General features: G+C 54.8%; 1 protein-coding gene across 8 annotated transcripts in view; it reads left to right on the top strand.

The window, feature by feature from the left end:
- Nucleotides 1-12,634, top strand: part of ARRB1 (arrestin beta 1) — a 79,702-nt gene that overhangs the window by 52,144 nt on the left and 14,924 nt on the right. For 5 of the 8 annotated variants that reach the window (XM_049652445.1, XM_049652487.1, XM_049652435.1 and 2 more), the window contains 10 exons: nucleotides 815-875; nucleotides 2,346-2,390; nucleotides 3,190-3,386; nucleotides 4,667-4,726; nucleotides 5,575-5,642; nucleotides 7,879-8,014; nucleotides 8,877-8,961; nucleotides 9,401-9,473; nucleotides 10,567-10,704; nucleotides 11,885-11,968. In XM_049652445.1, the coding sequence (XP_049508402.1) occupies nucleotides 815-875; nucleotides 2,346-2,390; nucleotides 3,190-3,386; nucleotides 4,667-4,726; nucleotides 5,575-5,642; nucleotides 7,879-8,014; nucleotides 8,877-8,961; nucleotides 9,401-9,473; nucleotides 10,567-10,704; nucleotides 11,885-11,968 (947 nt within the window). Of the gene's footprint in view, nucleotides 1-814; nucleotides 876-2,345; nucleotides 2,391-2,843; nucleotides 3,028-3,189; nucleotides 3,387-4,666; nucleotides 4,727-5,574; nucleotides 5,643-7,878; nucleotides 8,015-8,876; nucleotides 8,962-9,400; nucleotides 9,474-10,566; nucleotides 10,705-11,884; nucleotides 11,969-12,634 lie in introns of all 8 variants that reach the window. The other 3 variants (XM_049652452.1, XM_049652459.1, XM_049652468.1) reach the window with 1 other exon arrangement.

Genomic DNA, 12,634 nt, shown 5'->3' with positions numbered 1-12,634 from the left:
TGGCTTCTCTAAAAGGGATGCCTTGTCTTCCAGGCAAGACAGGGTGAAAAAGGGCATTGTAGGCATGAACATAATTCACAGGGAGTGTGGGGGAATGAACAGCAGTTGAATCTGAGTGCCAGGAGGGAGGCAGGGGGAGCGGGAGCCAAGGTGGGACAGGTTGTAGGGCTCAGGAGCCCAGACTCCTGGGCTGGCAGATAGTACCACGCGTGCTCCTTTGTCTCCCTTCGTGCCCACAGCAGACATCACCAGTCACTGCTCACCCTTTCCTGCTGAGCCAGGATTCCGCCTTGGAGTCCTTCTCCACCCAGAGCCCCAGGCAGCCCCCATCTATCAGAGTTGGCATTTAGAATGAAATCCATTTGTCATCTTACCTCTGGGCCCTGGGAGCCATTAGAGGGTTTTTAGACGGGAGTGGCATCATTAGATTTGCATTTTAGGATGACTGGTCTGGCCTAAGGAGAGAAGAAGGGCCTGGAGCTTGCGAGGTTGCAGGCCACAGACCATCAAGGGGGCTGGTGCGTCTGGTGTGCCGTCCTCAGTGTTCTCATCTATAAACCAGGAACACTGATAACTTCTTCACTGGGGTTTAGGATAAGCAGGTACTTTCAAAATTGTACAAGGGTTTGTTGATATTAGGGCTGGAGCTCGGGTCCAAGTCCAGTTAGGACTTTAATGTGTGTTAAGGATGGATGGGTGTAGGTGTTTCACAGGCAGCTCCCAGGTTCTCCTCCAGAGCAAGGGCCAGTGGCTTTTCAGGGATGTGTCCCCCGGGCCCACAGCTGCTGACACCCCCTGTGCTTATCTTCCCCAGCTCACTGTGTATCTGGGAAAGCGGGACTTTGTGGACCACATCGACCTCGTGGACCCTGTCGGTGAGTCCCTGCAGAGGCCAGGGAGGAAGGCGGGGGAAGGTGGGGCCGATCCGGCCGCTTCTAAAGAGGGTTTGTTAGAGCCACCTAGGAATAGCTCTCAGGTCTCCAGAGGGGCCTGGTTTCAAGAACAGGGTGTAAGCGGTTTCCTGTGTCAGTTGGCAAACATTGACCACATTTACCGAGCAGCCCCGTTCCCTTCAGTGAGGACCATGTGAGGGGAAAGTGTGGGCGGGTTGAGGGGAGAAGCAGGGAGGGTGGCCTGACGATGACGATAGCAGCCGCCACTCAGTATAAGGCTTCTTACACGCCAGACACCTTTAAGTCCTGGCTCCCACTTCCCTCCCCCAAGAAGCCTTCCCTGACTGATACCTCTGGTTGGGGGAGTGCCCTCTCCACTGATTTGTTTACGGAGTCCCTGGTGCTCAGGCACAGAGGGAATACCCATAGTAAAAGGAGGGGAGATGCCCAGCAGGTTTTGGAATGGGGTGGGCATCCCCTGGCCAGGTATCCCTTGGACCTGCCCAGGACCAGGATAGGACCAGGAGCCCTCTGGCACTGACTTCCAGATGTGGCCTCTGAGATTCCCAGAGAGATTGCTGTAAGGCAGCATTGGGGGAGGGTGGCAGTGGGCTAGAGTTGGGGAGAGAGAATTTTCTTGCTCAGTGGGTATGCGTATGGTTGAGTAAAGTTTGACCAGACGTGACCAGGAATGCCAGGCAAGGAGGTGACCCCTGAGCCAGAGTTTCTGGCTTCCTGGGGTTCTGTGCAGAGAAAATGTCCTTTGTGTCCAGCTGGACTCTACTGGGTCAGGGCCAGGCCATGGGACATTTTCCATGGTAGCGCATGAGCCAGGCACCAACTAACCCTTTAAACATATCAACTCACTTAGTCTTCACAGGAGCCCTGTGAGTTTGATCCTACAGGATCACAAGTCCCGATCTGCAAATCCCAAGTCCAAGAAACTCTGGAAATCTAAACTTGCTCATACGTTTGACGTGGGATTCACTTAGACGCAAAACCTGACCTGAACCCATAGGGAGCTCTTTACACTTTAGCCTCTTGATGAAGATATCCATGTTTCCCTGCTGAGGTGTTAAGGGATTTGATCATGGGGCCCCAGATCCTGCAGAGGGTATTACAGAACATATGGAAGGTGTACCATGGGGCCTTTCCACAGTTCAGAACCTCTCAATTCTGAAGTATACCTGATCGTAGGGGTTTCGGACCCACATCGTCATCCTTATTAATAGAGAAGAAGCAGAGAGGTAACGTGCCCCAGGCTACCAACTGGATCTGTAAGGCCCCAGGGGTTGGGACGTGGTAGTGCTGTCCCCTAGGTGCAGGCCTCCCCATTTCTCTCATGATTCCCAGCAGACAGAAGGTTGGGTTTGGGTTTGGCGTGGTCTTTGGGGCTCAGGAATGTGAGAGGTCAAGTTGGGAGGGTGTGCTCACTCTGTGTCCTTCTTCCAGATGGTGTGGTCCTGGTGGATCCTGAGTATCTCAAGGAGAGGAGAGGTGAGGTGGTGGTCCCCACCTCCAGCCCGTCAAGGGGCCTCCTGTTCCTCACCAACTTCTAGCCCAGGGCTTCCCTGAGTCCCGGGCAGGACATCAACTAATTTTACAGCCCTTCCCTGCCCAGCCCCCCTGGCTCTTCCCTTTACAGCTCCAACAAGCATCAGATCAGGTGCCCTGGCCTCCTCTGGCCTGGGGCGGCCCACTTAGGCCCATTTTGGGAGAACCTTTTCAGTGCCCTGAGCACTCTCAACGTCAGTATATCATGACTGCTGCAAGGCTGGGGCTGCCCAACAGGGCAGGAGTTAGGGTCTCATTACAGGAGAGAAAATGGAATCCCAGGGAGGTGAAGGGTTTGTCCAAGGGAGACACTGGGTGGGGGTTGGGCTGGGACAAGACCCCGTGCCTTCCAGATACCACCCAGCCCTTGTTTCCCCCTCCCTCTGCTCTCTCCAGCCAGTCCCTTCATCGGCCCCACCCTCCCAGTCCTGCCAGCCTGTGCCAGCCCTCACCAACCCTGTCAGTCTCCTGTGCTCCTCCTCACTTCCGCTGGCCAGAGTTGGGGGTGGGGAAAGACAGAGCTGGTCCAGCAGTCAGCCCCCACCTCCTCCCAGGGGCCAGACCCGAATGGCTCTCCCAGGTACCCAGCACCCCCATCCCAAGGGCAGCACAGCCCTCCCCACAGGAGCTTCGGGACAGACCTATGAGCTCCAGCTGGGCCGATCCCAGGGCTCAGCTGGTGCTCTGGGGGGCTTGCTTGCTGCCCTCCTGGGCCCGTCCTCAGTGCCCCCTGCTCCCACAGTCTATGTGACACTGACCTGCGCCTTCCGCTATGGCCGGGAGGACCTGGATGTCCTGGGCCTGACCTTTCGCAAGGACCTGTTTGTGGCCAACGTGCAGTCCTTCCCGCCGGCCCCTGAGGACAAGAAGCCCCTGACACGGCTGCAGGAGCGCCTCATCAAGAAGCTGGGCGAGCACGCCTACCCTTTCACCTTTGAGGTTAGGGACCGCCAGCCCTCTGGGCAGGCACATGGGGGCAGCTGGGGCGGCAGCTCCATGGCACTCAGTTTCTCAGTGCACATTGGGACCTGGGGCACTGTCACTTACACTACCTGGTAAGTGTCTCTTCTCTGGCCACCACCAGGGGCGGCACCTTACCTCTGGGCTACTCCTTGGACCCTCCTGTGTCCAGGTCATTGGCGGGAGAGAGTGGGGTGGGGAGAGACTGTAGAGAAAGAAGGAGCCCTTTCTCGCCCCTGAGTTATTACAAAGACTGTCTCCTCCCTCAGACCAGCTGCCCACATGGCCCGGCTTCAGCCCGGCTCACAAACCAGGGGTGGCACATAGTGATTTCCCTGCTCTGCCACTTTGCTGAATGGGAAGACTCCCAGATGCTGGATTTTCAAATCTCCTGTTTCTCAGACTCCGATTCTGTGATTCAGTGAAATCCCCTGGCTTGCTGGGAGGTTAGAGCAGGAGAGAGGAAACAGTCATCCTCTCCATGGTAGATGTATTGGTTTCCCGTAGCCATGTGACAAACCACCTCCAACCTGGTGGGAATTAAACACGGAATTAAAACACAAGTTATCGTCTTACAGTTTGGGAGGTTAGAGATCAAAAATGGGTCTCACTGGGCTGACATCAAGGTGTCAGCAGGGCTGCGTTCTTTTGGGGGCTCTCTAGGCCTTGCCTTTTCCAGCTTCTGCAGACCACTCACGTTCCTGGGCTCAAAGCCCGCCCCCCCGTCTTCAAAGCCACCAGGAGCCGGCCAGTCTTTCTCACAGCCCGACACTCTGACACTGGCTCTCTTGCTTCCTGCTTCCCCTGCCAAGGTCCCTTGTGACCATATCGGACACACCTGGATAATCCCCGATGCTCTCCCCATCTCAAGATCCTTAATGTAACCATATTTGTAAAGTCCCTTTTGCCGTGTAAGGTAGCACAGTCACAGGTTTTAGGGATTAGGATGTGGACATCTTTGGAGGGGGGTGGGTATTATTCTACCTATTACAGTCTAGGTGAAACCCTTTAGGTGAAGAAAGACCCTGAAATCCTTGGCTTTACTGGAGGGGCCTCTGGCCCCATGTGGGGCATCCTTGTCATGGTCTGATGGGGGAGACATGGTCTGTCCTCTGGAGCCCCGAGTCTGATGGAAGAGACATGGCCTGTTGCTAGGGCCCCCCGATCTGCTGAATGTGCATGGGGGTGATGGGTGGGTGACATGGGGAGGTCAGTGGTGAATGTGACAGGAGACCTATGCTCGTCTGTTCCCTTAACAGATCCCTCCGAACCTCCCATGCTCTGTGACATTGCAGCCGGGGCCTGAAGACACAGGGAAGGTGGGTCACCTCTCTCGGAGCATTTCTCTGGGTGTAGGACGTTTGTATCCCCAGGGCCCTGGCTTTCTCTCTGCTAGGTGCTGGAACCCTCTGTGTGGAAGCCTCCTCATGTCTAGGCCACTTCAATACCACCTCAGATAAGCAGCCCCTTCATACAGGGTGGCTGATACTGTGTCATCCTCACCCCCACGTTCAGTTACGTGCAGTCTGTCCCGGGCTTGTTGGCTGTAGCAGAACCAAAATATTCTCCGGACTACCACCCGGCCTCACAACCTCACATGGGGGAGGTGCCTTCGTGGTGGCTTCACAAGTGGGGGAACTGGGGCTCAGAGAGAAGGGACACCTCCAGTGTCACAGGCCCCAGATCTCTGAGCCCCAGTTTCCTCATCTGCAAAATGGAGACAATAGGATGCACCTCCTCATGGGGTTGGGAGGGTGGAGTGAGACACTGAAGCACTGTAGGGTCTGCACACAGTACGTGCTCCCCCAAACAGGGGGGCTGAGGCACCCGCTGTTATTGCCGGGTGGCTGCCTTGGTGAGGACAGCCGCCCAGACCAGGCAGGTGTCTGGAGAGTGGAGCCCAGTGAGGGCAGTTTGGGATGTCCAGTGTCGGGGGAGCTGGGAGAGCTCTGCGGGAAGGTCAGATGGGGGAGGCCGCCGCAGATGGAGGCGGCACTGCACTGGGGCTGAGCACAGGGCCCCTGAGTCAGGCTGAGGGGTGGCCGGGCTGTGGGAGTCTGGTGTTCCCATCCAGCGTCCTTGTTTGTAAAATGAGAGGGTGGGATGGCTGTGCTGTCGGGACCCTGCCCGCTCCAAGGCCCTGTGGTCAGCAGCCCCTTCCCCTCAGGCCTGTGGTGTGGACTATGAAGTCAAAGCCTTCTGTGCTGAGAACCTGGAGGAGAAGATCCACAAGCGGTGAGAAGGGCACAGCTTCCTCCCGGGTGTGGGCTGCCTGCTGGCAGAGGGAGGGAGACAGGAGCAGCAAAGTCTGAAGAAGAGATAAGTAACAATACCTGGAAGTGTGAGAGGAGGGGCCACACATTCCAGCCTCAGGAACTCTGAGAAGGGCACTCTGGAAGGCCGGCAAGTCATGGAGGGTTTCCTGGGGGAGGTGGCTCAGTAGCCCTGGCTCAGGCCTCATCATTTTTTCCTTTACACCACTGTACCTGCCTCCTCCATCTTCCTCCCTGCCTCTAGTCTTGCCCCGCCAGACTGCATGGCTTTTTATTTTGTTTTGGAAAGAAACACAAGATTCAGATTGTTTTTAACAGTAGACGAGATTTTTCCCAGTCACCCTGGAACCCCCCCCCCCGCCCCCACTTCCCAGTTCTCCTCCTGGGAGGCCATCAGCAGGTGGTGGTTGGGGTGGGTGGGGGGACAGGGGGATGTGGGGTCAGTGGAGGCTTCTAAGCAAGGGAGGGAAGTGGAGTAAGTGAAGCCCCCCCCCCCCGGGGAAAGTGAGGGGGGTGGTCAGCCCACGTGTCAGAGAAGGTAGTGCTCTCCCAGCCAGGCACAGCCCTGGGCAGACAGTCTAGGCTGGCAGGCGGAAACAGCTGGCCCTGACTTCTGAGCCGGACTGCCCAGCCCTGCTGTCATGCCTGCTCCTCCTCCAGGCAGGCCCTGCCCAGCCTCCTGGTGAGGCTGGTCTCAGACCCCAACTCTGATGTGCTCTGCCTCCCCAGGCACAATTCCTCCCGGAGGCTGGCTGAGGGAGGGGCTGCAGCTTCCTAGGGCGTGGGCTGAGTTTGCCATCTGGTGGCCGAAGGGTGTATTGCAGGCATCTCTATCTTCAGCCTGGGAAACTCCTGAGTTTGGGGAGATGGGACCCTTCTCCCTGGCTTCTGTCTTCCTTTTCTTCTTAAGACCCGAGACCAGGGGAAAGAAAGGAGGTTGTGGGTTTTTGAAGGGGCCTCACCAGACCAAGGAAGAGGAACAACACTGAAGGCCACCACCCTCACCCCACCACCAATGGGACATTTTATGTCCATACTACTACTAACTGCTATTACTAATGATATAGCAACTGTCATTTATCAAGGGCCAATTAAGGGCCAGACACTATTCAGAGTGATGAACGTGTATGAACTAATTTAATCCTCACAGCAACCCTGTGAGGTGGGTGTGGCTATTATTACCATTTTCCAGATAAGGAAGCTGAGACCCAGAGGTTAATTTTCTCAAGGTCATACACCTAATAAAGGGAGAGCTAAGACCTCAACCCTGGCTATCCAGTTCCAGGGAGTGGAGGTGAGAAACGGGGGTGCTGCTGGCATACCCAGCACGCCACAGACGCTGCCTCACCGGGTCCCATCCCTTCCCAGCTCTTGAGCCCTCCCTCATTTCCTCCCTGAGTGCCTGTCACCTTCATTGAGCACCATCTCTTCTCTGGGCCTCCATCTTCCCACTGAGTCTCTGTCCTCTTCACTGGCCAGCATCCCCCTGACTGAATCCATACCCCCCCCACTAAAGCCCATCACCTCTCTGAGCCCCCATTTCTTCATGGGGCCCCTCTGTGTATTTTGATTTAATAGGTATTTGGCGGGCGTTTGTTAGATGGCAGGCACTGTCGTAGGTGGTGAGAGCACAGCAGTGAACAATTTAGATACAAAATGTTGTCCTTAAGGAGCTTATGCTATTAGGTGACATAAGGGATGCAGGAAGTGAAAACATAGTCCCTTTCTTGCCATCCTGCTGGCTACCAAGACAGACCCACATGAAGGGCTTCCATGGGGTAGTTCACTTTGATGGTGTGGGAGTTCAGACCAGGAGATCAAGTGAGCTGATCCAGGAAGGCTTCTTGGAAGAAGAGGTATTGAGCTGGACCTTGAAGAAGGAAGCAAATGAGGGCAGAAGTGGGAAGAGGGTGTTGCAGGCAGGGGCTCAGTGCAAGTGAAGATGCAGAGAAAAGACTAGATAGACCATCAAGGATGATAGTGAGGAAGTGGGGGTGGCTGCGGACACTGGGGGAGGATGGAGTGGGGCCAGGTGGCGACTCTGAACACAGGTGGCCTGTGTTAACCTCTGTGGTTTGGACGGATTCTAAGGCCATGGGGAGCCATGGCAGTCTCTTGAGCAGGAAAGGGAGGATCCCAAGGGAAGTGGATGGAGGCAGGTGACTCTGGCTATCTTTCGCTCTGCCCATCTCCATTAGGAATTCTGTGCGCCTGGTTATCAGGAAGGTTCAGTATGCCCCGGAGAGGCCTGGCCCCCAGCCCACAGCTGAGACCACCAGGCAGTTCCTCATGTCGGACAAGCCCCTGCATCTAGAGGCCTCCCTGGATAAGGAGGTAGGAGGTTTAGACTTGGCAGGGGGTGGGGGCTGCTCTACTGGGGCTGGGACCTCAGATCCCAGGTCTTTCATGGCCTCTTGGGCTCCTTGGGTAGGAGCTTCTGCCCCCAGTCCTAAGGCCACAGGGTTAAGGGAATCTGAGACCTCCCTTGGGGGATTTGGGGAAGCCTCTGGGGGTCCAAAGGAGCGGCAGAGTGGGGCATGAGCCTGAAGGGTGCGATTGACTTTAGAAGTCAGGGTACCTCCCAAAGGGACCTGGGTTCTGGCCATCTCCCGTCACCCCTTCCCCCTTTTGAGGTGTGGACACTGCCCTTTCATCTCTGGGACAGCCAAAGGTAGGTGCTGGGGGCATGATTTGAGATGAGGTCCTTCAGTGAGCTCTTAGAGCCGGTTCCCTCAGTGAGCAGGTCAGCTCTTCCCCACCTTTCTCCTGCTTCTTTTAGACCCTCCTGTGTCTAAAATTCCTGGCACCCATTGTGAGCAGGGACTTGATACATCACTTAGTCCAACCCCTCCATTGAATAGAGGGGGAAGCCGAGGCTTAGACCGGTCCAAGGTCACGCTGCGCTCATCCTTCATTACCATTGTTTTATTGCTCTCATTATTTCTGGTGACCATGTCAGGACTGTAGCCAGGACTATCACCTTCTAATTCAATCATCTTTCAAAAATCCCACAAAGGAACTGAACATGCCCAGTGACTTAGCATCAGTGGGAAGTGGCTGATGAACTTGAGGCCAATGTCAGAGTGGACAAAGTCTGGGGAACCCCAGGAAGTGTGTGTGGGGCCTCTTCTCTCTCTCCCTATCTAGAGCTTTAATACTCTCTGGTCCAACCCTTCTCCCTTCTTACCCCTCCCAGATCTATTACCATGGAGAACCCATCAGCGTTAATGTTCACGTCACCAACAACACCAACAAGACAGTGAAGAAGATCAAGATCTCGGGTACTCTGGGCACAGGGCCAGCCCAGGGGGGCAGGCAAGAGGGAATCCACCCAAGGGTTGGGGGTAGCTGAAGCTTCTCCCCTTGTGAACTTCTGGCCTGCAGAGAAGCCCAGGGCCTGCTCTAAGCCAAAGGGTAAGGCTTTTGAGGCTAGTAACACAGGCTGCTCGTTGGCCAGGTAATGAGTTTACTCATTAAGCCACCTACTCTTAGGTTCCCTAGGTTCTGGGCAAAGCTGTCCTTGAGGGAGATGTTTGGTAATGGAAGGAAATGGGTGAGTTTGGGCTACCTCTTAGGTAGAAGACGGGGGTGGTCTCTTGCAGAATCCCCCAGTGCATTCTGGCCATTCCTGGGGCTGAACATCCTCAACTCAAGGGAGCCTGGCTTGCCTGGGAGCTGCACCCCTGGCTCACACCAGCTTGTTTCCCTCTTCCTCCCCAGTGCGCCAGTATGCGGACATCTGCCTTTTCAACACAGCCCAGTACAAGTGCCCTGTGGCCATGGAAGAGGCTGAGTAAGTGAGCACAAGCCCAGCCTTGGATGTGTGGGACTGGGTGGGAAATGAGAAGTTCTGGCTCCAGTTACAGGTGCAGATGGCTCTTTTCCACCTGGTAGAGGGCTGGACCTCAGATTTTCTTGCCACTCACAGCAGCCTTTTAGAAAACATCCACTTGATTTAGCTACAGGAAAATGCATGTGACAGTCAAGGGAAAGACCTACTTAAACTAGAATGACCAAATTAAAGCTAATGAAGATAAGGGGACTAGGGTCATGACTACACTGTACCAGAAACCTAGATTGAAGGCGATACTTTGCTCTGAGCTTCCTGGCAGCCACAGCAAAGAGGGGAAGGCACTAGGTACATAGCATTTCTTGTCTGATAAAGGAATAATCCAGCTCATTGGGTAAAAGGGGTTGTATGTGGGAGGGTAGAGAATAATTATATTTAAAAAATTTAGGTTTAACTTAACAGAAGACCATGGGAGAGGGGAAGGGGAAAAGAAGATACAGAGAAGGAGGGAGGCAAACCATAAGAGACTCTTAAATACTGAGAACAAACTGAGGGTTGATGGGGGGTGGGGGAGAGGGGAAAGTAGGTGATGGGCATTGAGGAAGGCACCTGTTGGAATGAGCACTGGGTGTTGTATGGAAACCAATTTGACAATAAATTATATTTAATTTAAAAAAATTTAGGTTTGAGGACAGCATGGAATCTTGTCCCAAACCTGTTAGCAGCTAAGCCAAGAGGAGAGATCTCAAGTGAAACATCTTTTCTTACCTAAAGGAAGTAGATGCTCCCAGTAGAAGACACATCTGTTTAGTTTAGTTTAGTTTTTTTTTTTTTTTTCCTAGCCCTGCCTCCTTTTGGGAGGCAAGTGCATTTCATGTAATTTTTCATGCTTGTGTGTGTGTGTATGTGTGTGTGTGTGTGTGTGTGTGTGTGTGTGTGTTTACATGTAATAGCAATCAGTACTTTTGAAAATTAAAAACGTGTTTTAATGTTACTATGTGATCTTGGAGCTGTTCTGGCTGGGCTGGGGGTGATGGCTGGGGATTGGCTCTTGGTGGGGGAGCGGTATTTCCACACCCGCCTCCCTTCTTCCCAGTGACACAGTGGCACCCAGTTCGACATTCTGCAAGGTCTACACACTGACCCCCTTCCTGGCCAACAACCGAGAGAAGCGGGGCCTTGCCTTGGACGGGAAGCTCAAGCATGAAGACACGAACCTGGCCTCCAGCACCCTGTGAGGACCCACCCTCCCTACTCCCTGCCCCCAGTGGGTCCACACCCACCTATTCCCACCAGTGCCAGTACATGGTGTGGTTACCTTCTCCCCAGGCATTGTCCCTGGCCCATCCTCAGGAGCTTGAACTATAAGGAAGCTGTCCCCTTACTCCCATCCCTATCCAGGGGTGACCAGAGAGCAAGCTGGGCCCCTAGACCCAGCTCTCTTAGTCAGTGCTGGGATCTGCTGGCTTGCCTAGGGGAGGGCAACCTGGAGAGACTTCCTGCAGGAGGCAGCAGCTCCTGACCTAGGGTCTACAGTCATATGGGGTATGTCCCTGAGGCAGAGTAAGGCTGGATTCATCCAGCAGGAGAGGATGAATCAGAAGAGGGGTGGGGAGTCTGGGAAAATGTGGACAGTGAGCTGGGCAAGACCAGATGGAAGTATGGCCCTCAAAGAGGGATCCCAGGGCCATATGATCACTCTTGCCTCATGGTCATCACTGACTCTGAGGCTACCTGCTTTAGTGGAGACCTGGGGTGTGGAGAACTCAGCTTGCCCTATCTGCTGAGGTCTGGCCCTTCAGTGGGGCTTTGGCCTGCCTCTGCAGCAGCCCTGCCCGTGACTCCCAGTACAGACCCTGTGCTCCAGCCACACAGTTGCTCACATGCACATGCTAGCCACTCACCTCCAAGCTTTTGCCCTCTTCCCCTTCTTCCACCCTGGCGCAAATCCTAACTGACTTCAAGACTTCCAGACTTGAGGGGCCACCTCCTTCAGGGTATTCCCCGCTACCTCCGCCCCACTGCCTTGCCAACCTCCCTCTTTCTCTCTGAATCCCCTGCCTGGCGAGCCCTTTGTGTCCCACGGGTTGCTGAACAGTGAGAGAAGCAGACTCCGTCTATCTAAGGGTAGAAAGAACCTACCGCGCTGCTGGGAGTCAGGCCCAGGGAGGAAAGGGGCTTGCCAGGTGTGCACAGGGAGTGAATTTCACAACCAGATGTGGGACCCAGGGCTCTAGGTTCCTATCCGCTCAGGGCAAAGCTTACCTTTCTCACATACAGAGCTCTGTTTGCACATGGTGGCTGAGTGGCCCAGGAGAAGGATGGACGGCTGCTGCCCCCACTGCACCCTACCCTACCTTGTCTCATCTACCCAGCCATCCTCCATGAACCTGCTTCCCTATGTCACCTTGCAGGTTGAGGGAAGGCGCCAACCGGGAGATCCTGGGCATCATTGTTTCCTACAAGGTGAAAGTGAAGCTGGTGGTATCTCGGGGCGGGTAAGTGTTCTAGCCCAGCCCAAGACTCTAAGCGCAGAAGGGGGCATCCCTGACCACCCACAGCCCACTGTCCCATTCTGCCTGTTTGTCGGACCTTTTAGCTGCAGCCACCAAGAGGGTAAACCGAGCTGGAGGACTTCCTGTTTTTTCTCTTCCCCCTTCATGTTCCTTTTTCTCCTCTTCTGCCCCCTTTCCCTCTCCTACTTCAGAGACTTTCAATCCCTTGCCTGCCCTCTCCATGTTTCTCTCTTCCTCCTCCCCCTCCTCCTCTTCTCTATCCCTGTCTGGGCACATGGGGTTGTTGTGTGGGGGAAGATTCCTCAGAGTCTGTGCTGTGGGATCTCCAGAGAGTTCTGTCCCCTCATCACATGTTGGGGCACAGCACCCACCCCTGCTCATGCACATGCTGATCTGCTGAGGACATGGCTAAAGGGGCTCAGAATCCCAGAGCTGGATTAGGGATGTTCTGACTCCCATTTGACAGATGGGGAAACAGAGGCCCAAACTGTTCTCCACACATTTCCTGAAATCTCCTCCCCTAATCTTAGGTTGTAGGCTGGGTGCTGGGGTCACTGCAGTAGACCAGACACATTCCCTGCCCCGGAGCACAGTCTAGTGGAGGCTCAGACACAACTTCTCCCCACTGAATGGGCCTGCATGTTGTTA

Source organism: Panthera uncia, chromosome D1 (assembly GCF_023721935.1).
Source record: "Panthera uncia isolate 11264 chromosome D1, Puncia_PCG_1.0, whole genome shotgun sequence".
Lineage (NCBI taxonomy): Eukaryota > Metazoa > Chordata > Mammalia > Carnivora > Felidae > Panthera > Panthera uncia.
Note: the sequence above shows the minus strand (reverse complement) of the source record. Positions and strands in the feature narration are given on the sequence as shown.